Here is a 27,920-nt window from a genome sequence, read left to right on the forward strand (position 1 = left end):
TTAGATTGGCAATATTCAGTTAATTTTATTTTAAGCTTTATGGATTTTCAAAACACAGACAAATAATTATTACAAAATTCCATTTGCTAAAGTTTCTTCAGGAATATATCAAGCATGATCCCAGCACAAAAATAAATGGTTTTTACAGGGAATGTTACATAGAGCAATAAATGCTAGTGAAACAGCCACTTTCCAGATACATGACAATGAAGACAGTTTTCTTTCCCTTCACCACATCCAACAATTTTTTTATTATTTTTTTTTTTAAATAGCCAGATCTGAAGTTAAATTGTTTAAGTAAACCGCCTGTGGAAATCACCAGGCACTCAAAAGCCCTGAACAGGAAAATAAGTGGTATTTTTCCAAGTTCACTAGTCCAGAGGTAAAAATGACACAGAAAAACAAATCAACCCATTTTCGTTGCTGGAAAGATGTTTGTCAAGGGACATTGCTGACAGCCAGCCACAAGGATGAACTATAAGATTGAAGAGCACCAGTAAGACAGAGCAAGGAAACCAATCTGTAATGCTAGGTCATAAGAAATGTCCTTGTGGGGCAGCATATGACTTCGCCAAGGCTGCCCACTTGCAAGAAAAGCATTCAGCAGAAATATCTGGTGCTTTGTATCTCTGCATGTATGTACACGTTAACCTCGTCATTAAAACGGAAAACGCTTTTATAGTGTGTGTCAAAAACTGTAATCCTACTTAATTATAAACAGTATACAACTGACTTAAGAGTTAAAACTATAAACAAGGATAAAGAAAATACTGCACCGCAAGTTCAAAGTTACCACCAGGACATTTATTACTTGAAGCCAGTAGATTAAGAAACACAGACTCAGATGTACATTTCCTCTTGCCCGATGCCACTGCAGAGTTGTTCAGCTACAACTGTTTAATAGACCAGGTCACCGAATTCTCTGGGACCTGGAGAGTGACCTCAGGAGCAGCATGCCTCTGACCTTCCACCTCAGGGCCCTGAGCTGCTGCTGGACATCAAAACAGCTCTACTGCTTCTCCTTTATTGAGTCGTACTCCAGCAGGGTCCTGTTCCTTGCTACATGCTGTGACAAGGGTCTCCAACCACATCCTTTTCCTTAAGCCTATGGCACATACAGAAGTTGCACCATGCTGGTTTTCAATGCTATTTAACATGCAGGCAGGTCAAGCTAGCTAGATCAAACATGAGCTCACCCACACTGTTCAGTAAGGCAGATCCAAGCTTTCAGAATAGTGGAAGGAAGTTGCAGTGCTTCCAGCTTTTTGAAACATCCAGAGCATTAAGCCACCTGTCACATCTCACAGATACCAGGCACCACAGTAAGCAACAGTTGGAGGGAAGTGTGGCGTAAGTGGCAAAAGCAAGTCAAAGCAAACTTCAGTCTAATCTACAGCTCTAACCCTAAAGGTTAATATAGGTTTCACAACCAGTATACTTAAGACTATGATCAGCTACAGGTTTAGAACTATTAGCAACTAGAGAGTTTTAAGAGCAACCTTTAGGCTCTGACCTAGAGATCTATAGTTACCACTGCGGAGGGATGATCTAGTTTGAAATCAGATTATCTTTACACTAACTAGAAAGCAGCCATCACACTTACGCGAGGCCCTCGTGCTAGCCGTATTTGCTCAAGAGCAGGGCAGGACTCTAAAGAACAGCTGCTGATAGCGTGTGCCCTGTGCTATTTTAACACTGAATTTCTTTGTATTGTTTGTGTCACTTCCTTAAGTGGATGGTGGTGAAGCCAAGGTACCCCAGCCCACTTCAGCCCAACCGTGCATCTAGGTACACGCTTAGTTTACCAGAATGGGAGTAGCAAATTCTCAGAGATTTGCTGACGTGTTACTTCACCAAAAGGCCTTAGGAAAACGGCAGCTACAGAGGAAGACCACCACACCTTTCCAAGCAAGGCATTCTCCAGCACACTTGCTTATCCTGAGGACGGGACACAAATTGCCACAGTTTTATTTGTAATAGCTTTCCCTCTAAAACAACATTACATTAGAGCATTTGCTCTACATAAAACCGCACATCCCTGTGGAAGGGTTGCTGTTCCAATTCTCTAAATGGACTCTCCAGACTTCAGGCTTTTGCCCTAGATTTAGGTCACTAGTAATTGGACATGTGTGGAAAATGCACACACTCAGTTCAGTGTTGCTTAATTAATTTCTTAGTCTGTTGATTTGGCAGTTGTCCTACAAAAGAGAACAGTTGGATATTTAAACTTGTATTGAAGAATATATTACAGTAATAGCAAGCCTCTTAAAAATAAACCCACCTCTTTCTGTACTAGTGAAATAAAAAATTTAAATTGTCTGGAGTACAAAGTGAAACCAGTTGTAGTTGCTCAGGTGAGACTATCGGCTTGGTTAATTAAAAGGAAATATTTCTCTTTTATAGCATCTGACTGGAAAAAAAGATCAACTACAGCACAAAACACAGAAACCCAAGGACTTTACCAAGACCTTCTCAAGGTGAAGCACAGAACTGACAGGTGTCAAAGTCTTGCAAGCAACAGAGCAGAATCAACTCTAGCAACTTTTATCTGGGACATTATATTCCCAAGCAACTTGGTGAGTGTACCAACGACACATTAATGCTGCAGCGTGAGAGTTCTGTGCATTATTTTGATCGTACCAGGCACCTTTCAGTGCTCTAACTGCTCTTGGAGCAGCACAGTCATTATGAAGAAAAGCTCATCCACTGAAATAATTAAAATTCTTTCTGCTCCTAGAAGGCTTCTGCCAGTTTTTTTTTCAGTCAGCTTGCTTGATGTTTTTTAAACCCCTCTTGAAGGACACAGAACAGCCCCACCCTGCTGAGTCCTGGCCATCCTGCCAAGCTTTCTGCTGAAGCTCACTTTGCTACTATCTATTTACTTCACCACAGGTCCCATGTGCTTTAGGTAGTTTTTGGCTTAAGCCTAAACAACAAATGAGAAGAGACAGCTGCCTCTCTGCAGGAACTTTTCTCGCTGGTGACCCTGGGGGCCGAGTTGGCAGAGCTATCTGGACTTTTTAAGAAGGCTGCTCTACAAAACAGCCTTATAAAGCTCTATGCGCATATTAACTGGAGTAAAATAAATACTTCAGATCAAGAAGTATGGCATTTTTTGACGAAGAAACAGGTTCTGTGCCTGAGCAGATAGTATTATGGCATTTCAAAGCTGACCTAACATGCCTACCTTGATTTAAATAAAAATGCATCCCGATTCCTTTCGCTCAGAAGCAAACTCTGCCCATAAAAAGGGCCTGAGGACCAAAGTAAACTCACTTTAACAGTACTGAGAGGGAACACATCTCTTCAAAAGCCTTGTATACAGGGGCACTCAGATGGCTGTTAAAGTAAAAACAACATACAACAGTATTTGCAAAAAGGCTTAATATAATCTTTTGAGTCTATAAACTCTAAACAATAAATATGAAAAGTTTACATGGCACACCAGAGCAGCTAAATATTAAAACAAGTACATACAAATTATTAACACTTACCTATATTGCCAGCGATAAGTTGGTTTCACTACTGTGATACAATACAAGCTTAATATACATAAGATGTTTTTCCCAAGGAAAACCACAGAACTAAGTTGATACAGAAGTGTGGGAGAAGGGGAGACAATAAATAACAAGGCACAAAAACCTCTCTTGCTGCGACCCTGTAAGGCACCACTGTGCAAATGTGAAACTATCAAAACTTGTAGTGGAGAAATTCTAAACATGTTTAAATGACTGGATAGTGTATTTTAAAGATGACACTATGGTCGTATCTTTGGGAATAAAAATACTTACGAACATTTATTTACACTTATAGGCTTTTAAAAAAACAAATCAGTGAAATGGGTGAATTAGTAATCAGATACAGGAGTCACAGTTAATTTCTCCCAGACAGCTTCACAAGAGCAACTTGATCATGACCCATACTGGCCTTGTAAATAAGAGTCCTGGATCCAATATGGTGCAGAGGGAAACACTGCCAATTATGTTAAATCGTGTGGCAAACTAGTAATTTTAACAAAGCAGACTTCAGGGATTAGAATGAGAATAAACTAATTTTCACTTGTAACCAAAAAAAGATTTAAATCTAGAGCTAAAAGGTCAGTAGCATTAATCTATCTTCATACCTAGGCACCTTAATACCCAAAGTTGTAATTTATACCTCTGTTTTAGAAATGGCCACCAGCATTTTTCTTCCAGGTTCTGTAATCTGCTCATAAACTTCATCATGAGACAAACTTCAGCAACAACCTTTTCCCTTACTAGAAGGTTACAGACATATAGTTAAGAAAAAAAGGGGGAACTCACAAACTTTTAAGTTTGTGTCCCATGATCTCTACTTCATTCTTCTAGAAGTTTTTGTCCTCTCTCCAATTACATAAAAAACCTCCACAATGTACTAAAATTACTTCAAATATGCATAGATGGACAAGTTTTTACAAGACAAGAAGGGTATTTCAATAACAACTAAAATTTTTTTTCTAGTGAAAGATTTAGGAGGCACTCAGTTTCTCATGAGCTTTGGACACATAAATGACTAACTTGGTAAAAGTGTCAGTAGACTACACTTCCAAAACTTCTGCTTCCATTCTTGCAACTTGAACAACTGCACAGTACATAGTAAACGAACTGAATGAACCTGACTAGTCGGCTATTGGCTTAGTTATCTTACATGATGTGTTTCACTCTTTTTACTCTACACTTAAAATACCTTGCCGCAAATCAAAAAATTTAAGGTCAGACAACCTGTAACTTCAACAATACTCAATCTACTGAGCTGCCAGAAAGGGAAAAAAAAAAAAAAAAAAAATCAGGCCAATCATTATATTTTAAACAACAGAGGAAACTAAGAAAGAAGTCCTCAGTGATACATTAACATTCATACAGCTATTTGCTGAAAGGCTGTGCCAGCTTAGGCATACTTCATTCCTTATATTCAGTCCTGTTTTCAGGAAGTAACAATTTGAGCAAATGCAATGTAAACAGAGCCAGGTAGACTGCAGTAGTAAAGGGCAATATCATCGATCTGACAGGTTTAAGGCCAACTTTTTATGATTTGAAATACATCATACTTTTCCATGGCACTTAATACACTGAAAGTTAGTACTGGGTGACATTAAACAAGGGTATACATACTCATATCATATGCTAGTATATACATGTAGCTTCAGTTCCTAAAATAGAAAGTTCAAGTTTTCTTGCCCAAATAAAATCAATTTGTGAAAGACCACCTGTTTTCCTATACTGAATAAAGTAATATTACTATTTTAATCAATTTAGTGCAAACCGACTTGTCCAGAGACAAAGACCAAAGACATACCATTCCTTGATTTTTAGTCACTACTCACCAAATGCCCTCATTTCTTTTAAGACAACCGAACTTTTTTTTCCTTAAGAGAACAGCAAACACTTGACAACTAGCATGCTGTTCTAGTCTACATTGAAAAAACTTGCCAATATACAAATCATGTTTTGGTCATGCGGCACAGACCCATCCTCAACATGATCCATCTCTTAATTCAATCAGTCTAGAAGAGGAACACAGTGCAGGATTTTAATTAGCAGGTCATCCTGGCCACTCCATACTCCAAGCTGACAACAGCAGGCTCAGCTTTTGAGAACTCTGCCACAAATTCACTGTAGCGATTGTCTGCTGTGTTGCTGCCCTCTATAGTTCTCACAGCATCATTCACTGGGATCAGCGGCTGCTCTTTGAAGGATGGAGGGGTCTTCAGTGCCATGGGTGCAGGATGAGCAGACTGCTGATGTTCCTTCCCAAGGACTGCATCTGACTGCCCACTTCTCTGCTTTATTTTCTGAAACATAGATAATAGTTACTACAGTGAGCATGACTGCTTTACTGATAATATTCTGCCTTTAAAAGAACGCAAATCCATTTAGTTTCCAGGCCAACTCAGCATCTGCAGAACTCTGTATTACATACCCTAGGTTAGATGTTTAACTATTATTAAGCGTTAGACCGTTGGACAAGACATTTTTCTCCAGCTTCCAGCAGATTCTACAAGTCCTGTATGCTTGAAATTTGCAGCCAAGCAGAAGGCAAAAAGGTTGCCTGTCAACGTCCATAGAGAAGGAGAGGTTCTTCCCGGCTTGCCCCTTGTTTAATTGCTATCAAGATGAGACTACTTCCAGGAGTACAGGCAGAGGAAGGTGGCCTTGGAACTATTAACAAGCAGGAAGCTTACAGTAGACCACAAGTCTCTTAAAGACAAAGAGCATTTCATACTTAAAGCCCTTATGCCCTTCCTAAAAACCTTCTAAAATATTTTTCCTTTAGATCTGAAAAATGCCAATACTGTTTGTTCAAATGCAGAAATACACTAGATGTCGTCCACTAGAAAGCAGGACTGGAGGAAAGGACCTATCCTGCAAGCATTGAGCAAGAGAAGAGGAAAGATTTGGATTAAGGTTTTGTCAGGTTTTTTTCAATTCAAAAAATCTCACCCAGTAACTGGGAACTTGAACTAATTAACTGAACTGATTTTTTGTTGATATGTTTGTGCTCTTAGAGCTGAGACTGAGCCCAAAAGACTTCTGTCTCAACATCAACTTTTTGATGATGGAAACAGCAGTAGGAAAGTCAACATCAATATTTCAAACAACTACATCTCTTCATCACTCAAGTGGTAAGTGGTATGAGCTCAGGTTACCAAGTTAGACCTTGGAACAAGTTTTTAGAAAATTCAGAACTGAGACATCACTTTACAGCTTGCTTATTCTTCTGCTTTCTTCATTTTGAGTTTTCATCTTGCTGCTTCAACTGTATAGACACTTTTAAATATACAATTAAGAATCAAAACAGTTTAATCTTAAGTGATGTGCACTCATTACATTACAGTAGGATCTTTTTAATAAGTGTCTTTCCTCCTAGAGAAGCTGTATTTCCTCTCTTCCACCCCCAACATCACATGCAGGAGTTGTGTTACCATTCCTAGCCACACAGAGTAGTAAAACTGGTAATTAGAGAACTTGTGCATTTCTTAAGAGGTATCATTCTGAAGTTTCAGCACTTTGACTATAACGAAGTATCAATTAAAAGCAACTGATTAAGTCATACTAGAATAAAAGTGAGCTACACTATTCAGTCTTTCCTGACTGTTTACTGTAGCACCTAGAAGTCATTTCTATAAATCTGGTCTCTGGATTTAGCCCTGTCTTCAAATAGCATTACAGTTTATATGCCCCATAATAATGGTGACTTACAACAGCATGCACCTGAATATGAAGTTAAAAGAAGGACAGTAATTAATGCTTCCGTTTCAGGAGCTATAATAGAAATAAAATTTTCAGTCTCTTTGGTTTAGCACCACAGCTGTAGCTATGATAGTTACCTTGTTATCCAAGGTAAATTTCACATAAATTTAGCCTACATTAAGCCATCTTCAGTAATGCTTTGACAGTAGAGGCACTTTCACATAATACATCACATCAGTAAAGCAAAATAAATTGTGTCTAAGAGCAAAACACTGGCTGCACAGTCTGGCATTCAGCATAGAAGCAGTGAAAGTCAAAGTCAACATTACACAGAGTAAGCAGCAGGCCATACAGTAGTGACATTCATGTGAAAGCGAGCAGCATTATTACAGACTATAAATGTGAATCTGAAGAACAAGTCACAAGTACACACGCTTCTTTTATAATACTTACAGCTTCCAGTTCTTTAATGTCTTCCTCTAGTTGTTTATTTTGTTCATTCATGTTCATTATAAGATTGAGCACAGACTGCCTGGGATGCATACTTCGATCAAACTGATGGTACATATTTCTCCAAAACCTGCAGGAAGCATACAGTTTTAACTATGCAGGGTAAAGACAAAACTGAAAAAGATATACTGTATACAATTTAAGCTTACTTAAAATTGAATGATACTGTATTAGGCTCCAAAAGAGTCAGTTCTGGAGAAAAGTCTGGATTATACAGAGGATTCCGGTATTTCTTTTGTTCATTCAGAAGGAACGGCCACAAGGAATATGTCTTCTCTTTTAACCTTAAAACAAGAAAAGATCAGGGTCAAGACATTGACTGCAAGCAAAAAGAACAGAAGCTGCTCAACCCAATTACTCCTAACTTTCTTCAAAAAGTTACCAGAAATACTTATAAATCTTGAATTAAGAGCTCTTAGCAAAATCAACTTCTTCCTGGCATATGCTAATGTCAGATGTAACTGTCAGATTTAGAAGTAGTACTGCTTATGCTGTGCAAGTTTTGCCTAGTTGCAATACTTTTAATATACAGTTTGAGACAAAGATGAACTGATGAAAACTTTACAGAAGTTTTCAACTGAAAACATTTGGAGACATCCTATTAAATCTTCTGATAGTAATCAGACTTGAGCAGGCAAGAATTTTAAGGTTACCCAAAAATAGATTGGGGGAGGGAATGAAGTAAGATTTCCAAACTTAGGCTTACCTATTTTCAGGGGGAAAGAAAAAAAAAAAACTACAAACAGAGGAGAAAGAAACCTTAACTTTCCCTATGGAAAATGAGCATGGGATTCTTCTCCCAGAATTAGAAAGACTGTCATCTTGTACAAAAGTACAAGAAGCACTGCTGTTCCCTGATACGGTTCAACATCATTTTCAGTACTATGAATTCTGTGTCTATTTCTGTTCAGAGCCTAAACTGCAGAAGATTCACAGGAGTTCTTAGTCTTCCAGAATAAACAAAAGACACATCATGATGCCTGCTTACTTAAGTTCTTCTCGCTCTTTTTGACAGTTTCCAAGGAAGTTACCAAACTGGCATGAATGGACATGTTCATGGATCTGAAGGAGGAAAGCTTCATTGTACTCAAAGGCTTGTGGAAACTGCTCAGTCAGATTCCACACACTTTCTAAAAACTGGGTGAACACTGGTGAGATCTCTTTTGGATCACCATCCAACTGACCACACCTGAAAAAGATTCCATAAACAGGTTGAAACTGGTTTAAGTTAGAAATCAAAAATCTTAGTTGCACTTGCTTTTAAAAGACAGCACGTTAATTTGACACTAGCTTTGGTTTGGAGAGTAACCACCTAACTTTGAGAACACAAGCAATTTTTGAATAGAAATAGATCTATATTTAACCTGTTTTTCTGACTTGTAAATAATCAACACATCTATATTCAGTACAGAAGAGCAACACAAGACAGTTAGGTTCTTTTGTGTATTACTTCCATAGTCAACATTTGGAATATAACAGCTAAAAGCAAATTAATAAGCAGTAAACAACAGCAAGGCTATTGTCATAGCTGACAATAGGCAGATCAAGGGGAAAAACAGAACTCTTAACATACAGGACTTCTAAAGGTAGATGTGACTTCATTAGAAGTAAACATAAACGTACACTCATTTTTACAGATATCAAAACTAAGTGTTTTATATGCCTAAATAGCGGGGACGTAGCTTGAGGTTCATTTTGCACTGCCTATGCATATGTGTGGACCTAAGCCACAGTCATCAACATCTGAGAGCAAGGCACCAGTAGCACTAGAAATTCATGTCTAAAACATAAATCGATTATCCAATAGGTATTTGAATAAATAGCAGTATACAAAATGCACTGCCTGCTGAAAATAGCTTACTCATTGCAAAATTTCTAGCAACACTGCAGTAGTTCAAAACCCATAAGTTGTCTTTTGCTTTTAAGAATACTTAGTTTAGTTCACTGTATACTTTTTACTGTATTGGAAGAGTGAACTACCTGTCAGAGAACTTGTGCCCAAAAGAGATCCAGTCTTTCTCTATCAAGACCTAGAGGGTAAAAAAACCAAAATCTCATGTAAAAGCATGACTCAATCTTATACCTATAGTATTAACCTCACAGATTATTGATATATTGTATTTTAAATTTGAGTCAAACTACAGTAGGAGCAACTATTTGTCACTTTATAATTCTTTACTTTCTTGGAAGTCTTTCACAAGAGATTCTCAAAGTACGCTTCTAAAATCAGTAAAAGCATTCAGCAAGTTGACAATCAGACAACTGCTGTTAAGCCAGGTTCCCTTTAAGCATACTAATGTTGTATGACCTCACAAGTAGATTATCAACCAACCTGTTAAAAAAATGCAAGGCATAGGAAAAGTTTTAGTATTGCATTCCTGCTATCATGGTTTACATAAAACCACAGAATGTAATCTTTGTAAGATTTTTATGTCATATAATAAGTTTGTTAACATCAGCACTAGCTTGTGCTATTACTTCAGTCACAGTATGAAGCACCAAAAAGGGACTGAGTACTGCCTGCCTATTGCAGAAGTTTTCACAGAAATCTAATTGATAGTGAGGACAAAAAAAAAAAAAAAAAAAAAAAAACACCACCGCTTCCCTAATGATTACACACATTCTCACTATTCACTAAAAAGGAATCCTCTAATTCCTCCTCAACTTTACTTTTGTTGCTTGTAATATTTGTGGTAGTTAGTTCTAACCAATACATGGAACTAGTTTTATGTACAATCTTTCAGGAGTTCCTATAATACCTTGTGCTGCCACTGCAAAACAGCATTGGTTTTCCTACTCTAAAACATGGAATAATAAACTGCAATTCTTCCTGTCTAAAGAAAGATGAAGAAATTTAGACTGCTTAAATATCTTCAGGTCTGTCATTAGCAGAGTTGTCATTTTTAGATTTTAATAATGTTGATTTTGGGACAAGCAATAGAAGCAAAGAGCTGCTATAATTTGTTATATCTACTATCTCACATAAGCACTTTATGTTATAGAAGGATTACAAAGTGCTTTTTTGGATACAAGAGGCAGTCATTACAACACTTCTGCAGGGTGCCTAAAGCAATCCACTATTTGATTTCAGTTTAGATTTAAAATAAATAGTTCTTCCCAGCAGCAAAGTATTTCTAAAAGAAATACTTATCAGTATATACTATAAATCTTATTTTTTATTTGTACCTACAAAAAAAAAAAAACCCAGTACATTTACACTGCTCCCTTACTAAAAAAGTGTACGTCCTGTATTTACCAAGGAACAACTCAATAATGCAACAACTTGCTTACCATAAATCCTTTGATTGTTCTATAATAGGAATCTAGTAAGAGAGCTCCAAGAGAACAAACTTGGGAAGTCCTATCCCAGCCATCAGAGCAGTGCACTAATACACTGGCGCTCTCAACCGCTATTGCCTGCAAAACAGTTGTTTCTTAGTGAGTGTTCTAGACAGAAGTCAAAATTTAGTAAATAAATACAGAAGCTACATTTATCCCAAACTCACAGCAACAAATATTTTTTATATTTTTATATAATATTTCTATATTAAGCCAGAAAAATATTTATTATAAGGAAACGATCCTACCAAAAAGCTAGGAAATTCTCTCCATGGAAGTAGGGAAAACTCCTTATAAAAAAAGAAATCCCACTACCACCTTTAAACAAAGTAACAAGAACACCTACAGTGATTCCCAGTTCTCTTTCTACCCCTTATAAAACTAAATTTATAAAACCCCCTTGCAACACAAGAAAGCAGACTACACATTACAGACCAAACATGCTCAATGCAAACACACCATTAAAGAGACCCACTTGGTCCTCATTATACTACACCAAAGTTAATGACTAGGAAATGCTTACTAGCTTCAGCTCAGAATTCAAATCCTGGTAGCCCAGGTATTTGTGAGTCATCTTTAGAATTACCCACTTTTCAGTAAAGTAACTCCTTGTTATTTCACCTACTAAAAACAGAGACCCAGGGTTTTTTTTTCACCCAGTCCCCCTCAGGTCAAGCCCGTGGCTTCATAGGTGTCTGGCAGAGGTAATTGTTCCTCTGAATTCTTCACAGAGTCCCATTTCCTTGCCACATTAAGTCAGTGTAGGCAGTTTGGCTTCTCTGCCATTAGTGCCCCGGGAGTTATTTTTCAGGGTACACCAATTAGTTTGATCCATCCACCTCTAAACCAGTTAGACCTTTCATAAATATGTAAAGGAACCAGGGAATATAAGGAGCCCTTCATCCCCCAATAAGGGGACCAAGCAGCATTCAAAAAAAAAACCAAACCAAAAACACGCACTCCAAAACATTAGCTAGCATATTCAACATCTCCAGTCATAAAGATATTTAAAACAGTGTATCAGATGGATCAGTATATATTAAAACATCTACCTGCAAAAAGAAAAATTGCAGGATTTTACACATTACATAATATTAAGTATAATTTTGCCTGGTAGCAAGTCAAATTCTCATCAAACAAAGCAGCAGCACCTAAGTTACCTTGACTAAGAAGACAGCAGCATCCAACACAGCTTTGATGTGACGCAACCATCCAGAATTCTCCAGACCAGACAAAAAGTCATTGACAGACAAACCTTTTGTGCCACAGACTGAAAGAAACCAAGAATTAGAAAGCCTTAAGCAGCTGCAGCTGCCTATACCCTGCAACGGAGAAAGAATAATTGTATATTTTTTCTAATGCTCTATGTTGTGCATTGACTAAAAATCTTCCAGGAAACCACTACTCAAATAGTTGAAAGAGGGGTACTACAAAATATTCTCCATCCAAAATTCAACTCTGTAGAACTACAATAACCATGAATGACAAGAGTAAGATCTTGGTGGTTTTTTTGACAAAGTAGCATTTGAAAAAAGCAAGTAAACACACTTGTTATCCCCAACAGGGAGCTTTACCAAGGAAGGCAACACAAATACCAAAAGCTTACCAGAAGTACTTAAAAATTACCACTACTAGTAGGAATAGCTGCATCCAGACAAAACATACAGTTCAGAGTAGTCAGACTGCCAGAGTTTCATCACCTTCCCCACTCTGCTTCGAAGAATAAAGTGAGTGCAGTAAAAGGACATTATGATAAACTGAAATGTGTTAAGATTTTGCCTACCTCCAGACCTGGTATACTACAATCCTGACTATTCTCTACCATTCTTCCCCAGTATACTTTGATCCCATAACAACAATGACAATTGATAAGGCAGGGAAGAACACCAGGTTGAAGAAAGATGCCTTGCACCACAGCAGCAAGGGGTGTAGAGGTAGAGTGAAAGTTTCTCACACAGAGACTTACCAATACAGAAATGGGACAGAGAACCTGGTTGTTGTACAACTTTGAGTAGCAACTCAGTTACATGACTGTGCAAACATGACAAACTTCTGACAACAAGAAATATTCAGTGGCTAACACAGCTTCATCTATGTTACAAGACATACTTCCATAAATGGCAACTTGGGTATGTGCCCCTATCACAGTGGAAACCTACTGTCTACCACGCTTAACTGTTGGACTTGATGATCTTAAAGGTCTTTTCCAACCTAAACAGTTCTATGATTCTAAGCTAACTGGCCCCAAATGAAAATAAAGAGGTTCTGTATCCAAAAAGCTGTCAGTGGGGATAGTCATACCACAGCTGCAAAATAATCATCTCTGACTATGGGAGTGAGTCAATAAGGAAAGTAGAGAAAAAAATTCACCAAGTCATTTTCTGATGCAGCTTGATGGTCAGTCAAGTCCCCTACTGTAATGAAGGCTACAAACTCCTAAACCACTGCCTTATGGAACTTTCCTGCATCTGCACTACAGGTTTCTCAGCTTTCAGCCATACAAGTTTTGATATATTCCTCACTGCCCAGAAAGTGTCATAGTGCCAGTTGCTGCTGAATGTTATAACAAAGACAGGCTTCCAAGAAGTGTCACAGCACCTTTTCTAAAGCCCATAGATCTTTGTCATCTCCAAATCTATCTAGCAAACCACAGCACAGTGAGGCAACAAAACATCAAGAAACCCCTGGATGCAAGACCTAGTTTTAAAGATTAGTCTGGAAATACCAGTAAAAACAGAAAAAGCCATGCTAGTTTTCCCTGGGCTTGGAAAGAGTTAACACTGTTAGGCAAGAGTTCTGCTTCTGAAAGATCCAGCACATTGAGGAAATCAGCTGAGAACTACTTGATCCTTTCACCTAGCTCACGCTCTCTCTGCGCCAGTGGTTCCATACACCTGTTCCACCACAAGAGCATGCAAAGAGGTCCACCACTCTATGGTTATGGTAAAGGAAAGAACGGAAAGCATTGAAATATCTAGAAATTCAAAACATGCAGGGAAGGGATTTCTAGAGGCTATTCATGGCTGCACACCTCTACATTCTATAGCTCATGGCTTAAAGCACAAGCTTCCAGCTAGAAAATAAACAGCCTTCCAGCCCTCTGTTTTCACCCAGATACTGCTGTCAAAACCTGCTTTTGCTCAGAATTTTCAGCTTGGTAAAAATATTTACCATTACTATTTCCCTCTTCTAGCTAGATTTCTACATTTTTATAATCCAAGGCAGAGATACCAACACATATGTTGAGCCCAAAGAATTACTCTCCATTTCTGTGAATTGACACATTTTTATACTACTTAATGATGAAATAAAGAAATTGTATTGACACCATTTTGACACTTACATGCTAAAAAAAAAAAATATAAATCATTTTAGTCCCTTATAGTCCCTAGAAGGGTCAAAAATGTTTAGCTACTTCACAATAACTATCATTCAAGATAGTTTTGGCTGCATGGATCCCATCATAAAAATGCATGCCCTGCATGCATGTGAACCCCAAAACCTGTATGTTCCACTGCTTGATTGTCCTTATACACACTACTAGCAATTCAACAGGTGACTAGAACATGCAGACTGAAGCACAGTGGGTTGTGGGAGAGGATGTTTTTTAATAAACCAAAAACCAAACAACCACATCCCCTATATAGGCACTCCACAAAAAAATCCTTTAGTTGACACACGTCCATTATCAAAATACACACAGCAGACCACAGCAGCTATTATTGAGACTTTTCCTCAAATACATTGTTTCTTAACATCTACAAAGCCTTTTCGTTTATCAGAGTTCAAACTCTTCCAACATGTAGTACTATAGTTTTGAATATTTAAGAACTGGAATTTATATTTAACACCACAGCCACAAGTTTAGTCTATGTGAAGATTCTTCCATTGATGTTGTATAGATGGGCATTCTGCCCATCAGGGGAGCAGTATCATGTCCACACTGAGGAAAACTGTTTAGAAGTTTTGTTTCATGCAAGATATTTAAATAACAGCCGAATCTGAGATAAGAATAGACTGTAAATGACCCTAGCATGCTCCATGGTATAGTTTCATTACAAAAGGACGGTGGGAAGGACCTTACATTCTGCTTGCAAATAGAATCATCAGATTTGGAAGGAAACAGGGCAGATAAGCAACCTAGGAGCAGGACACATGCTGAAGAATGAGTAAGAGTCATTCATGATAAATAAAGTTGAGGACAGTCCCAGTTAAAATGGCTCTTGAACAAATGGGGTAATTGGTATCACATTCTTGATTTGAGAACATTCAGTTCAGCATGTCCAGGGGAATCTGGTACACAGAAGTTAAGTGACTTTTCCTCATTTTAAGGTATGAGCCACTTGCATAGCATTTCCTTCCAGACAGCACATTTCTACAGGGGTCTGAAGAGTAAATTATGGTATACCTCCCTAATTTTTAAGGGTCCTTCCTACCCCTAAAGACAGTTGTACTTCTAGAATGGCATTCAGCAACACTCTAGTGAATTATACAGACTGAACAAAGGTAGAACTGCGTTAGTTTACCCCAAAAGCTGATCTGGAAAACTATAGACATAGACACAAAATCATGAGTAATCAAGTTCATTTAAACCAATCCTCCACACAAGGAAATACAAATAATCTTTCTGTAGCTTTCATTAAGGATGGAGTATATTTGGTAAGGACTGTCGGTAGGATGGTAAGTCAAATGGAAGGAATATGAAGTCTGAACTTTAACTGCATGATGCACACACTTCCACATCAGATGTTATTACACAGGAGCAGGCCTCTTCAAAAAACAACAAAAGGACATCGAGATGTATTGGCTAGTTTCTTGGAACTGAACATATTCACAAGACAAAGAGGATTATGTCAAGTTTAAAAACTGAAGTTCACGCTCATGCTGCTCATCTTTCCCTTCAATAAAGTTTGTGCAGGAATAGCCAAAAAAATATGTATTATCAGAGCTCAGTAGTATTCCATGCAGAGTGCCTGAAGAATAGGTTAGCAGCAGATACATGCTTAATGCAAGCAAGACTACATCATCAGCCTGTAGGATTTCTTGACCAATGCAGCCAGAATGCCTTCATCTGAATAGGCTTCCATACAAGGGTAAACCTTTTCCATACCTGGAAATATTTACATACTTCTAAAAGGCATTTATATATGCCTTGTCAGTCAGGTGTGGAAGCCTGACTTCTGCCACTGTAATCTCAGTATTAATACTCCACAAAGAGTCTCTAATTTGTTTTCAGCTGTTGACCTAAACAAAAGATTAACAGAACTATTTAAGAGACTTCTGCCTCCCCATTTTCACCACCAGCTCATGGTACAGTGAAGTGATTCAGTTTCCTCCTGCCCTCTTCTCTACAAACAATTTGAAAAGTACCTACAAGCACAGAAGCGGCTCGCCAAGCCAAAAAGCTCAACTTTTGTACAAATCATATGCTTATTGTGAATTCTGTGGAATTTAGTGCTCCTTGAAGAATCTGTATTCTATATATGAAAATGTAGGTTCAGAACATGTGTATACATGCACATATACTTGGAAAACACAGAAATCTTTCCCACAAGCCACTGACATACTGATCAAGTACACCCAAGACGTGTCCCACATTTAATTTTCTTCAGAATAACTTCATTCATTGGGTTTACAGTTTAAAGATAAAGGTTTAAGGTAATTCATTACAATAGAGCACAGCAAACTGGTACTAAACAGAGCTGGGATAAAATACAGAAACATCAATACAGTTTATATAAGCTATTATTAAAGACTTCAGAAAAATATTTATCCTGTTTTCATATACACTATTATAGTACCTTTAGAACATACCTTCCAGAAGTTTTTGTAAGCTGGATCTCATTACATGAATATTTTCAATGCCAACAAACTGGAACCTAATGTTAGAGTAGTTGTCCTCATTCTCATAGCCCTTCCCAGCAGCTCTGTTTGCCATTGCATTAAGCTTAAAAGAGCAAAATAAAAATACTGTAAACCGACATTTGAAGTAAAAATCTCAAATTAAGCAACAGAAGTCATGCAATTTCAACGAACTACACTGGGGAAAAAAACTACACGAGAGCACATACTGTAAACAGATTCTAATAATTTAATTCTTTGGCAAATCAACTTGAAAGCATGCAATTGTAAGAAAGGCACGGTACATAAAAGACAACAGGCAGCCTGCATTTAGAACCGACTTATCTGAATAATCCATGTAATGATTTCCTATTCTCTCCTTTGTATTCCCACCAATAAACCTTTATTTATTTCCAAATATTTCTAAGCAAATACACTACAAAGTTAACCTAAAAAGGAAAGAGTAAGACCCAGACTTAACCATGCACGCACTTTCCAGACATCCTAAAAATGTCAGTTTTGAGGGTAAGAACCTAATAAATTGCTGCAGCTATAAAAATTACAACTACAAACCCACCCACCCCCAGTTGGCTCAGCTTTGGTCTGTCAAACTAACCTACTGTTGAATCCTCTCAAAATCAGTACAGAGCCTGCAGTGTAGGATTTTCACTTTACATTCTCATTTTCCAGCTCCTGTGTTCAGAGATTTGAGTGAAATTAAAACCAATTTAAATTCAGATGAGTTTAAAGAGTGAAAGTTAACCCACACATTCCACCATGAGTCAAAACTCCAACATAATTCAATTTAATTAGACAGTGACCAAGCATGGTGGTGAGGCCCTGGCACAGGTTGCCCAGAGCAGCTGTGGCTGCCCCATCCCTGGCAGTGCTCAAGGCCAGGCTGGATGGGGCTGTGAGCAGCCTGGTCTGGTGGGAGGTGTCCCTGCCCATGGCAGGGGGGGTGGGACTAGGTAATCTTGAAGGTCCTTTCCAACCTAAACCATTCTAGGATTCTATGATGACCTCTGAATGCTACAACAGAGTTTCTCCTACTAATTCCTGGCTAAGACAGACAGCAATAGCAGTTTTCACAGAATACAATACTCCTTCCTATTCTAAAAGAAAGCCCAACGCAGCTCACCATTTCACAAGTTTAATTTCAAACAGTTACAATGACTTGGATTCCACTCAAATATTCACTTAACTCTGTTTTAAGTATTTTTTAAACACATCTCCCCAAAAGTTCACTAGCATATTCAGTGAATTCTAGCTCAGTCCTGAGAGGGTTTTAGCTTCTTTAAGAAAGCAAGTAATCAAATATCTGAATACAAAGGCCTAACCTTACCTCTGAAGAACACTTTTGCCCATGACAGAACAATATTTAACATTTTTTTCCCCTTCAAGATTACACCGTAGGCCTGTATTCTAACATTCAGGTTCTACAGACTAGCCTCTCTGCCTGAAATACATACCTTTGGCCTGGTGTCCATGACATACATGTAGCGATTTAAAGGATTTGCTTTACTGATGGCTTGCAACATGTGTTCATCTTCCAGGCACCTGGCACTGAAACCTGAGAGAGGTTGACTGCACCTGCAAATTGCAGCCTACCACAGAAAACAAAGAACAAATTAGCATCTGTTTAATCCCTGTATCTGAAATGCTTTGCAGAATTCTAAAAAGACACTGAAACAAATTGTTTCCTTTGGCAGATGACAGCACTTAACTGAAAAACGTTTAGGTGTTCCAACTTTTTAAGTACATCACTTGCAGACCTTCAAACACAGTACCTACAACTTAAATCTAAAGGTTTATAAAAATCTGATCAGGTTCATCTATATGGGCAAGGTACCAGTTTATATAGTGAACTTTCCCCAAGTATAGAAATTCCAAAAAAACCCACAGGCTGGAAAAAAATACACCTCAGGAAAGCAAGTTGCTCTCTTGGTATGACATAAATCACAATTGGTTTTGCTACTGCAAATACAATATGCTGTCATCTAATATAATTTTCATCATGTCATTTTCAGTAACATATCATGTTTCAGAAGGTAATCAGGTGCATCTTCCAAACAGTAATTATCTCCAAATGGATCTAGTAGCTTAACACTCATCCTTCATAAATTCTTTAATTCAGCAAAGTGACAATCCTTCTCTCCCTTCAAAGATACCCACTAGCCAAGGCAGGCAGATGCTGCTTCACACCACCCTACCAAACCTTGCAAATCTTATTTCTCATCTTCTAGTTCTTTTTACCTTGCAAATTCCTCCTTAAGGAGCCAGTTCTATTCTTTTGGTGCTTTTTTTTTTTTGTTTTTAACCCCCATTTTGACCTAACATTTTATTCTTGATCTATCAAGGAAGACAGATCACTTGATGGAAAGTTATCTTAAGATAACTGAAGGTCAGCTACTGAAAACTTTAAGAGATTCAACTGATTACTTAAGCTAAGCCAGTTTAAAACAAATCCTTAATTCAGCATCCTGTTAGACAGCACTAGTGTCAGCTGTATTTAAGGTTATCATGAGTTATACCATTATCGTACAAGTCACTATCTCCTTACCTACCCTGAACTACAGCCAATTGCAGAGAAATTATCTTAATGCAAGTGTGCTGAAAAGACACACTATACCTCTTTATTCTTATGATAATATGACAACACTGGAAATCTTCCTTTGCTTCTGAACTTGGAGCTACCAACAATTATGGGCTTGCTTGCAGTTCTGGGAACATAAAGTTCTCTAGGATAGGTTTCACAAATCTGAAAGACAGATACATAACATTATTTTTGTGTACAAGGCACAAAGCCTATACGAGTTTTATTGCATCCAATTTGAGATATGTTAGGTGAAAGAAGAGAGAAGACAAACACCAACATGTTTCTCTATAGTCACATAAGTATCTCAGGAGACAGGCCATTGATAACGTAGTACAAATAACCAAGTTATACAAGCAAGCACTGCCATACCAGCATTCACCTCAAGGTTGCAACTCTTGCGCAAAAACGCCAAGAAAAATTTCAATATTTTATTTAAATCACATTTCCCTCATTTTTTGTATTTGCAGGCTACAAAAGCAAGATGAAATCTTATCTGGGAATCAGTTGCACCACCACCCTTGTCTCCCACAGCCGACACTGCAAATGCTAAAGTAGAAAACTTCTCAGTTAAGAGAGCTAAGAAAGCTGCAGAGCACCAGAATTGCTGGTGTTGGGTTTCAAACAAGTAAGAATACTCTAGAAACAATCTCAAAGAACACATGCATCCATGCACACATACTTTTTCAATGAGGCACTGGAAAAAGCCTCAGTTAGAAAGCCATGAGATTGCATACTGGTTAAGGAGTTAACTCTCCACCTGCAAGTTCTTGCTTATGCTGCAAGCCAAGTGATTTCATAGTATTAGGCTGTTTTCTGTAGTACTAGAGTCAGAGGATAAAGCAGAAACAGATGCAGAGCAAAACATGTTTTCATTACAACACTTACCTTATAATCACGATTTGCATCGGACAATTGCCAGTTAGCATTTGGCACTCCCATCCTCTTATATTCTTCCGCTAGATCAATAAGCTGCCAACCTTTGACTTGCTCAGCTTCATTTTGTTTTGGATTATAGGAGAAAGCGTACAGTTCTTCATATTTTGCTATAAGGTAAAGAATACGACTATGTAATAAGTTGTCCCAAGAAAGGTCTGAATGGAGAAAGGTAGTCGACAAGTCTTGAAATTGCTCAAATTACAGAGAAAGTTTCAGCCTTTAAGATTGCCAGAAGAAAGCCTAAATAGGTACCTGACAATTGAAATATTTATCCTGCAACTATCATACAGTTAAGTGTCTGTAATTGTGTCAGTTATTTGAAGGTAGGTTATGACAGCTTTCTTGAGCGTGCTTGACCTATTTCAGCAGGGACACTTCTGAAGTCATGAGGGAATACAGAGGTCACAAAAAGACTGATAAAACTAAACAGAGCAAGAGCCAGAATTATTAGGCAACTTCACAAGAGCTAAAAACTCACCATTTCTGGAGTCAAGAAGTTTACATATACTGACTTTTTAAAAGCACTAAATTTTAAAACATCTTTTAAAGCAAAAAAGATGTCAAACTATTTTGTTTTTCCTAATACACTCTTCACTTATCACAGATGACAACATTTTATGTTGTTCTAAACACAAAGCAGAAAATGCAAAAGAAATACTAGGTGACAGAAGTCTTCTGAAGTTGAACTGGTAGTGCTATTTCAGCGTCAAAACTTCTGCTTTATTTTCTGAAACTGCACAAAACGAGTAACAAATTAATATTTGCTTAGTAGCATTTTATCTAGGCAACATACCAATTGAAAGACTATACACATTTATACTCACAATTTCAGAGATAACACTAGAAATGCAAAAAAAGAAAAAAACCCTAGAAGTCTCATATTCTGTTGGCGACCTACAAGAGCCAGACAGCACATCATCTGAATTTGTAGGCAAATTAATACTTAATCATTAAAATTTTTTACACACCAAATCCATTTAAGAGACTTTTCATATGTGTGTTATGTAAAAAAGCCATGGATTTTTTGTTTTCCACTCCCATCAACTCGTTATCCAGGCATATACTGCAATGTCTTTTATATTACCTGTTCTTGACAGCTGAAGCAAAGAGTTGTAGATGTCATGACAATCCCTCTCTCTGGGAACGACAAAATGAACTATCCTGAAGTTCTTGCACTGGATGACAAGCGGGCAGCCAGAAGTAGTCAAGGGAAGTTTTTCTACTGCAGCGATGTGATGATGTAGAATCTATGGCACAGAAAAACCTCACAGTGTAAGCACACTGCTGAGAAACAAGAACACCATACTATTTGTAAGAACAGGTAAGACATTAATCAACATTGAACAGGGATTTTGAGTAATTTTGTAAATAATTTAGTTATAAAAAGAAATAAATTTACAAGAGATCCAAGACTCGCATTTTGGTCAGGATACTTTGATTAGTCAATATTTAATTATTCTCTTCCCTCATATTTTGAGGTGTTTGTGAGGAACAGTAAATAGCCTTCTAGATGAAAAAGTGAGAAGTAGAACTCCACTGTGGTTGTTCAGTACTCTTCTATAACTTTGCTAACTGACAAGCTTACATCTAATGAAGGTCCAAACAGGATATCTTTTTAAGAATCTACAGGAACACACTTCAAAATTTTCAGACAAAATAAAGCATGTCAGGCAAAGCAACTTAAAGAATAAGAAGAGATACAGAAGATGCTGAAGACTTTACAATTCCAGTATTTAACATCTACAGAACAAACAAAATATTAGAAAAACCACTTCCTGTATTACCCATAGGGTTATATAGACATGACAGTCTCAGCTACATGCTTTTCAGCCGCTTTAACAGAAGACTGTCAAAACAATGGATATATAAAAGTCCTCCATATATTTATCTGTGCAGCAAATCTGCACAAGATTCAGGAAGATACATGGGAAAGTAACAGCTGTTCAGCCATGGGAAGAAAGCCACAGAAACATTACCTCAACCGAACAAGATGTTCTCGATAGAATTTCCATTACCTTACTGAAGCAATCATCTCCTCTTCAATATTGATCAGAATTGGACATGAATTTGAAAACTACACTGCCAAAAATGCATTTACAAAGAGAATATATCTTGGGGACATCATCATAATTATATTTGGTACTTGCATTATCATCACAGAAATGCAATACTTAGAATATAGGTTCAACTTCGCCCAAATTAAGCCTTTTAAGGTAGTGCACAGGGAGACAAGTAGTGCTTCTGAATCATGTTCTCCCCAATAATCCATTTTGTTCAAAAGGATAACAGCTTCGTTTGTACAAAGTTGTATATTGTTTCCACGAACAAACCATGGAAAATTAACTTTTCTTGGAAGTACTGTGAGGCAACTAGTCAGATAACCAGAATTAAGGGTCATCTAGAAAAACACACCTATAGAAAAAAATTAACCATACCTAGGGAAATGAGATTTCATCCTGGAGACACTAACTTTGTCAGGTAGCCAGGCTGCAGTGGAAGCCAGAACTTGATGTCCACATGTGTGCCACCATGTGGCAAAGAATAGAAAAACTAATGGTAATTACTGTACTAGCCAACTTTGATTGTACAACTGGTCTCCAAGAAACTGCAGTTCCTTTCATTGTGGAGATGAACACTTGGGAAGAAACAGCTGCTTACCACTCAAAAAAAAGAAAAAAAAATAGGGCATGGGATCATCACTATTTCACCAAAGCCTAGATCTTCAGATTTTGCTGTCTCATTTAACCTAAGCAGGATCTAAATACAAGGTAAGTTAATGCTGAAATTTTAAACCTGATGCTTAAAACTATCCAGCAGTCTCCCACTCCTGCCTCTGAATTGTGGTGCAAGTCAGTTATTTAAAGAAAACCACCATGCATTCACTCCCGAGCACAAATGAAAGCTACAGAAAAAATTACAGCAGCTTGAACATTTTCAACATTACCTGATGTCAAAAATGCAGCAGTGTCATGCAAGAATACAATCTGCAAATCATTAAGTTATTATGACGCCATGAACAAGGAGAGTGTGGGGAATAACTTATAACTTAGGTTGAATTCATTTACAAAAGTGTTCATCTTAGATCAGGAAGAACAAATGCATGAGAACCTGTGTTTCTGAGCCATAAGCATTCATTATCCTTACCCATGTCTCTCTCTGGCTTGAATCTATGAATAACAGATGAGTTGCTGTAAGGTATAGAGTTCCCGTCAGTGACTTATTGCTCGTGCTGAACCTATCCAGTAATTTCACTTGCTCTACCTGTAAGAAAAAAGGGGAGTGGGAACAAAATCTAATTTTTGCAGGAAACAAACCCCTAATTTTGCGAAAGCACTGTCAGTCTGTGCAGTAATTCCGAAAATGGTAGAAAGCATAACACAGCATACATAAGGCTATTCAGGCCAAACTATTATGAACACAATAACGGTCACATAATCTTTGAGAAAACTAGCTAGTTAAAATACCCTGTTTCAATACAGAAGTGCATAATGAAGGCACAGTGCTAAGCTCAACAGAGTACTTACTCCACATATATAATCACTATGGTTACTTAATAGTAAAAGAGACCAGGACATAAAGTTTTTAAAGAAATAATTTAAAACAATTATTAAGCTTTTAGACTGCTTCCCCAAAATAGAGCAAACACTAACAATTTCCTGGTATTGAGATGCCAGCACCAAATTAACAGCTGATCTCAGCAACATGCTTTGTTGGCTGTCTGCAGACTCAAACCCACAAAGATTAAGTCCTCCTGACTTCAATTTTAGGTATCTACTGACTTTCATATCATCCTCAGCTTTAAAAATCTAGATCATCATTACCTTGCCTCACAGTCAAAATAAATACTAATGAAATGAAAGTATTACACTAATAATTATAACAATTTCCTAGAAATTAAAGGACTGTGCAGGCGTTTGAAGCAGATATTTCAAGCCCAAGTCTTGCAAGGGTAAACCTCTCCTCCTGGTATTCCATCAACATTGTTATCTCAATCCTATGGAAAACATTTCAAAAGAAAGCAATTTCTAGATAGCCTGCGTCTTATCTGCTGATTATAACTTCACAGGCTCCAGTTTGCTTCATTTGAAGCAAATGTTACATGATTTTTTGCATGTCATACAGAAAAGGAGCATGGAGAATGGCTTATCTCCATGCATTCCTCTTTCTCAGCAGCACTACCTAATTAATGCCAAGTTAAAGGTCTTATTCTTGAGGCTTGCTGCTACTGCTGTTTAACGTATTGCAGAACTCCAAAAACTTGCACACCAGCAAGACCAGCGCTCAGATGAGGTGACTTGGAGAGCCCACATCTACTGTGCTGATGTTAAGCATTTAAAAAAAAAAAAGTTTATAAATATGGATTATCTACTAAAAGCACATATAAAACACTGAAAATTTGTCTTTTCAATTCAGCTATTTCTTATAAATTTCTTATAATCTAGCAAGGCCTAATTTTGTTTTTGAAAGTTAGAAAAGCAAACTAATGCATACAAAGAAAAACAGACGAAATGCAAATACCTACTAAAAGCCCATGCTACTATAATAATCTAGATTTTAGTTTAGAAAGAAAAAAAAAAAAAGAAGCTACACACATCAGTACCTCAAAATATGTTATGCTGTAACCAGCAAAGTATCAGTGCTCAGATACAGAGTCACATAAATCAATATAGCACAGCCAAAACCCAGAATTCATTTTGAGCACTTCTGTAGCGGTAACTCCTCAGGTACCTGGCACTGCATCTCTCCAGCAAATTGTGAAGTGCACAGAAACTGCTCCAGTTGTGTTACCGTAAAACAACCCACAAAATCCTGACATGCAAAGTTCCTTTCTCCTCCACATAACAAAGCAGCTATTCTTAAAGCTGTATTTCTACGTGAGATGAGGACAGGCATTAGTGCTCCAACTTCCTCTTAGGTGGTGAAGTCTTCCAGAATTCTGAAAGCTAAGTTCTAGATACCTTCCTTAAAGACAACTGAAATGTAATTTAGATTGACCTTCCACAGATTACATGTTCATTTAAACTTGACCCAAACCAGCTTTAACAGGTATTCAGGTAGATAGACTTTTTTTTTTTTTTCTATCCTTTTTAATCATGAAGTTTGGCAAATCCTTAGTTATGGAAAAAAGTCAATCATTTTTAAGAGAATGGGTTCACACAATTTTAACTTCAACATTTCCAGCAAACTGAAATTTGAGGACTAAAACCTATTTCACCATCTTCTCCTAGGGATGACAACTTCCTTGCACAGCAGCTAATTTGTGCAAGACCACACTTACTTCAAGCTTATTTAACTATTACTTTAGTAAAACAAGTTGAAAAAAGCCATGAGGTGCTGTCAGATTGGAAAAAAGTAGGTATGTCTCAGCACAGCTGGAATGAGTTCCAACTTGAACCTGCACGTGCACAGAACTTAAGACCCACAGTGCAGGCTATGCTTTAGTTTTCTTGCTTCCTGTAAGTGTAATACTCAATTATTACCAGCTAGCACGTATGTATTTCAATCCACCTGGATATTCAATAAGCCAACAGCTTACAAAAAGCTAAGCAAGCCTCATAATTATCACCAAAAACTTCATCTATTTCTAGCCATGAAATTTTACAATAAGTTGGTTTACATTAATTATAAAAAAATTGCTTGATTTAGTAAGTCTTGTATCTTATAAATTGTGTTCAGAGCTTGTTTGTCTCTTCATTTATATAGCTACATGAAGTATTTTCCCCAGCAGGGGCCCAACAACATGGAGAAACACAATCACTTGCAGATGCAAAGTCAGTCACCTGTATTCTTTCTAGCCTCAATTTCAGGTTTGAAACTTAAACAGCTACTCGGGTCATCAAGACACTTTGGTTTTTGTCTACTTTTTGTTCTGAAATTAGCTATGGACTGTAGCAATACAATATTCAGTTCCCAAACAAGGAGTTTCAGGTTTAAAAGTAAATAGGCTGATAAAGAAACCTTATCTCCAATCTGTCAGCCTGGTGCAAGATTATTCCATCCAGTAAACCGAAGTGCCATTTATAGTAGCTTCATCAGAGCCCTTCCTCTTATTTCATACATACACATGCAAATATATCTGAAAAATAAAACTAACTATACACATTTTATATAAAATTTATATGAGCTATTAAATTAAATATGAGCCAAAAAATTAAAAGCCTGTCCCTTCACATAATTATTGGTTATAAACCTACTATTTGGAGCTGAAATACAACCACTCCTTTTATCCACACGTATCTAAGTCTAGTTTAGAGCCAAGACTATCAGATTAAGGAACTAATCAATTGACAAGTTCCAGGACCCAACAGAGAGGGGTTGTCTTTTCAGCAGCTGTTGCAGTCAGGGCTGATGAGCAAGATGAGAAAAATACTACTAGAAATGTAATTCTAGAAGAGCTGCAACTTAAAAACTTACTTCAAGCTTATTTACAAAAAAGGCTTTTTTTACATTTTCATTATAGAGGAAGGACAAACTAAAAATAGAAGCAAATCAGAACATTCTAAAGTGTCAACTGCAGCTTAGCTTATTTTTTTGAATAGGCTAACACATGGCACGCATACTGACAGCCTGCATTCCTAACAACACACACCAGCCTTTAGGGGGGGGAGGGGGGCGGGGAAGCAGCATTGTTTTCACAACTGATTTGCCTGTAAAGCTGGAAAGAACTGCAGGGAACTGCATCCAGAGCACAAAACCCAACTGCAATTCCCTCCCAGCTGGCTGCTTCTATTCCCCACCCCGCATTACGACCATTGTCACACCAGAAGACTTTTTAGCGCCTACCCCTTATTAAGGAGGCGGTTCACCCCAGCAGGGCGCCACGGGGGTAGCCGGCACCCAGCTCCCCACGGCCGTTTTTACCCTTCCCAGCCCCCGGGCTCGGAGAGGGCCCGACCCAGAGGCCTCCGGGAGCGGCCGGGCCCGGGGCGCCTGAGCCTGGCACCCCCGCCGCCGGCGGCCCCCTCGGGCCCAGGGACACCCCGAGAGGCACGGGCAGGCCCGCAGCCCCCGCGGGAAGGCACCAGCCACAAAATGGCAGGAGAACAACAACGCCCCGGCCCACAGCTGACAGCGGCGGGGCGGGGAGCAGCCGGGCCCAACAGGCCCTCCCCGCCGTTACCGGCGCGGCAGTAGCAACGCCACCACTCGCCTGTCGCCCACCGCCCCTCCCGAAGCGCCGCCCCAGCCGGTGCGGTGAGGCCGAGGCGGGGGTACCTTGGTGGTGCGGATGTGCTCCATAGCAGTGCCCGCTCAGCCGCAGACGGGCCGGGGCGGCCGTCACCTAGAAACGCTTCCGGGGCGGGGCGCGGCGGGGCGGGACCGCTGCTGGGGCGGGACGAAGCCGGAGCCAGCTCCTTGCGGCGCCCCCCCGCGGTGGGCACTGCGTCTCCGCCGCGCTACGAGCGGCGCGCATGCGCACGCAGGGACGGGCGCAGTGACGCGGCGGCGGGGACCAGCGGGCGGGGGCGGTGACGGTGACGGGC

At 38.5% G+C, this 27,920-nt stretch overlaps 1 protein-coding gene across 1 annotated transcript; it reads right to left on the reverse strand.

The window, feature by feature from the left end:
- On the reverse strand, window positions 1–27,835 carry MTMR6 (myotubularin related protein 6). Its single transcript, XM_080376426.1, has 14 exons — window positions 27,652–27,835; window positions 23,581–23,697; window positions 21,521–21,683; window positions 20,386–20,543; window positions 19,534–19,662; window positions 18,374–18,508; window positions 16,875–17,007; window positions 12,221–12,330; window positions 11,013–11,138; window positions 9,702–9,751; window positions 8,710–8,910; window positions 7,871–8,005; window positions 7,665–7,791; window positions 1–5,812 (listed from the first exon to the last, which is right to left on the reverse strand). The coding sequence occupies exons 1-14, from the start codon at window positions 27,673–27,675 to the stop codon at window positions 5,555–5,557; spliced, it is 1,866 nt and encodes a 621-aa protein (XP_080232552.1). The 5' UTR covers window positions 27,676–27,835; the 3' UTR covers window positions 1–5,554.
- Window positions 27,836–27,920: the final 85 nt, after the last annotated feature.

Source organism: Falco punctatus (genome assembly GCF_963210335.1).
Source record: "Falco punctatus genome assembly, chromosome: 2".
In the NCBI taxonomy this organism is placed as follows: Eukaryota; Metazoa; Chordata; class Aves; order Falconiformes; family Falconidae; genus Falco; species Falco punctatus.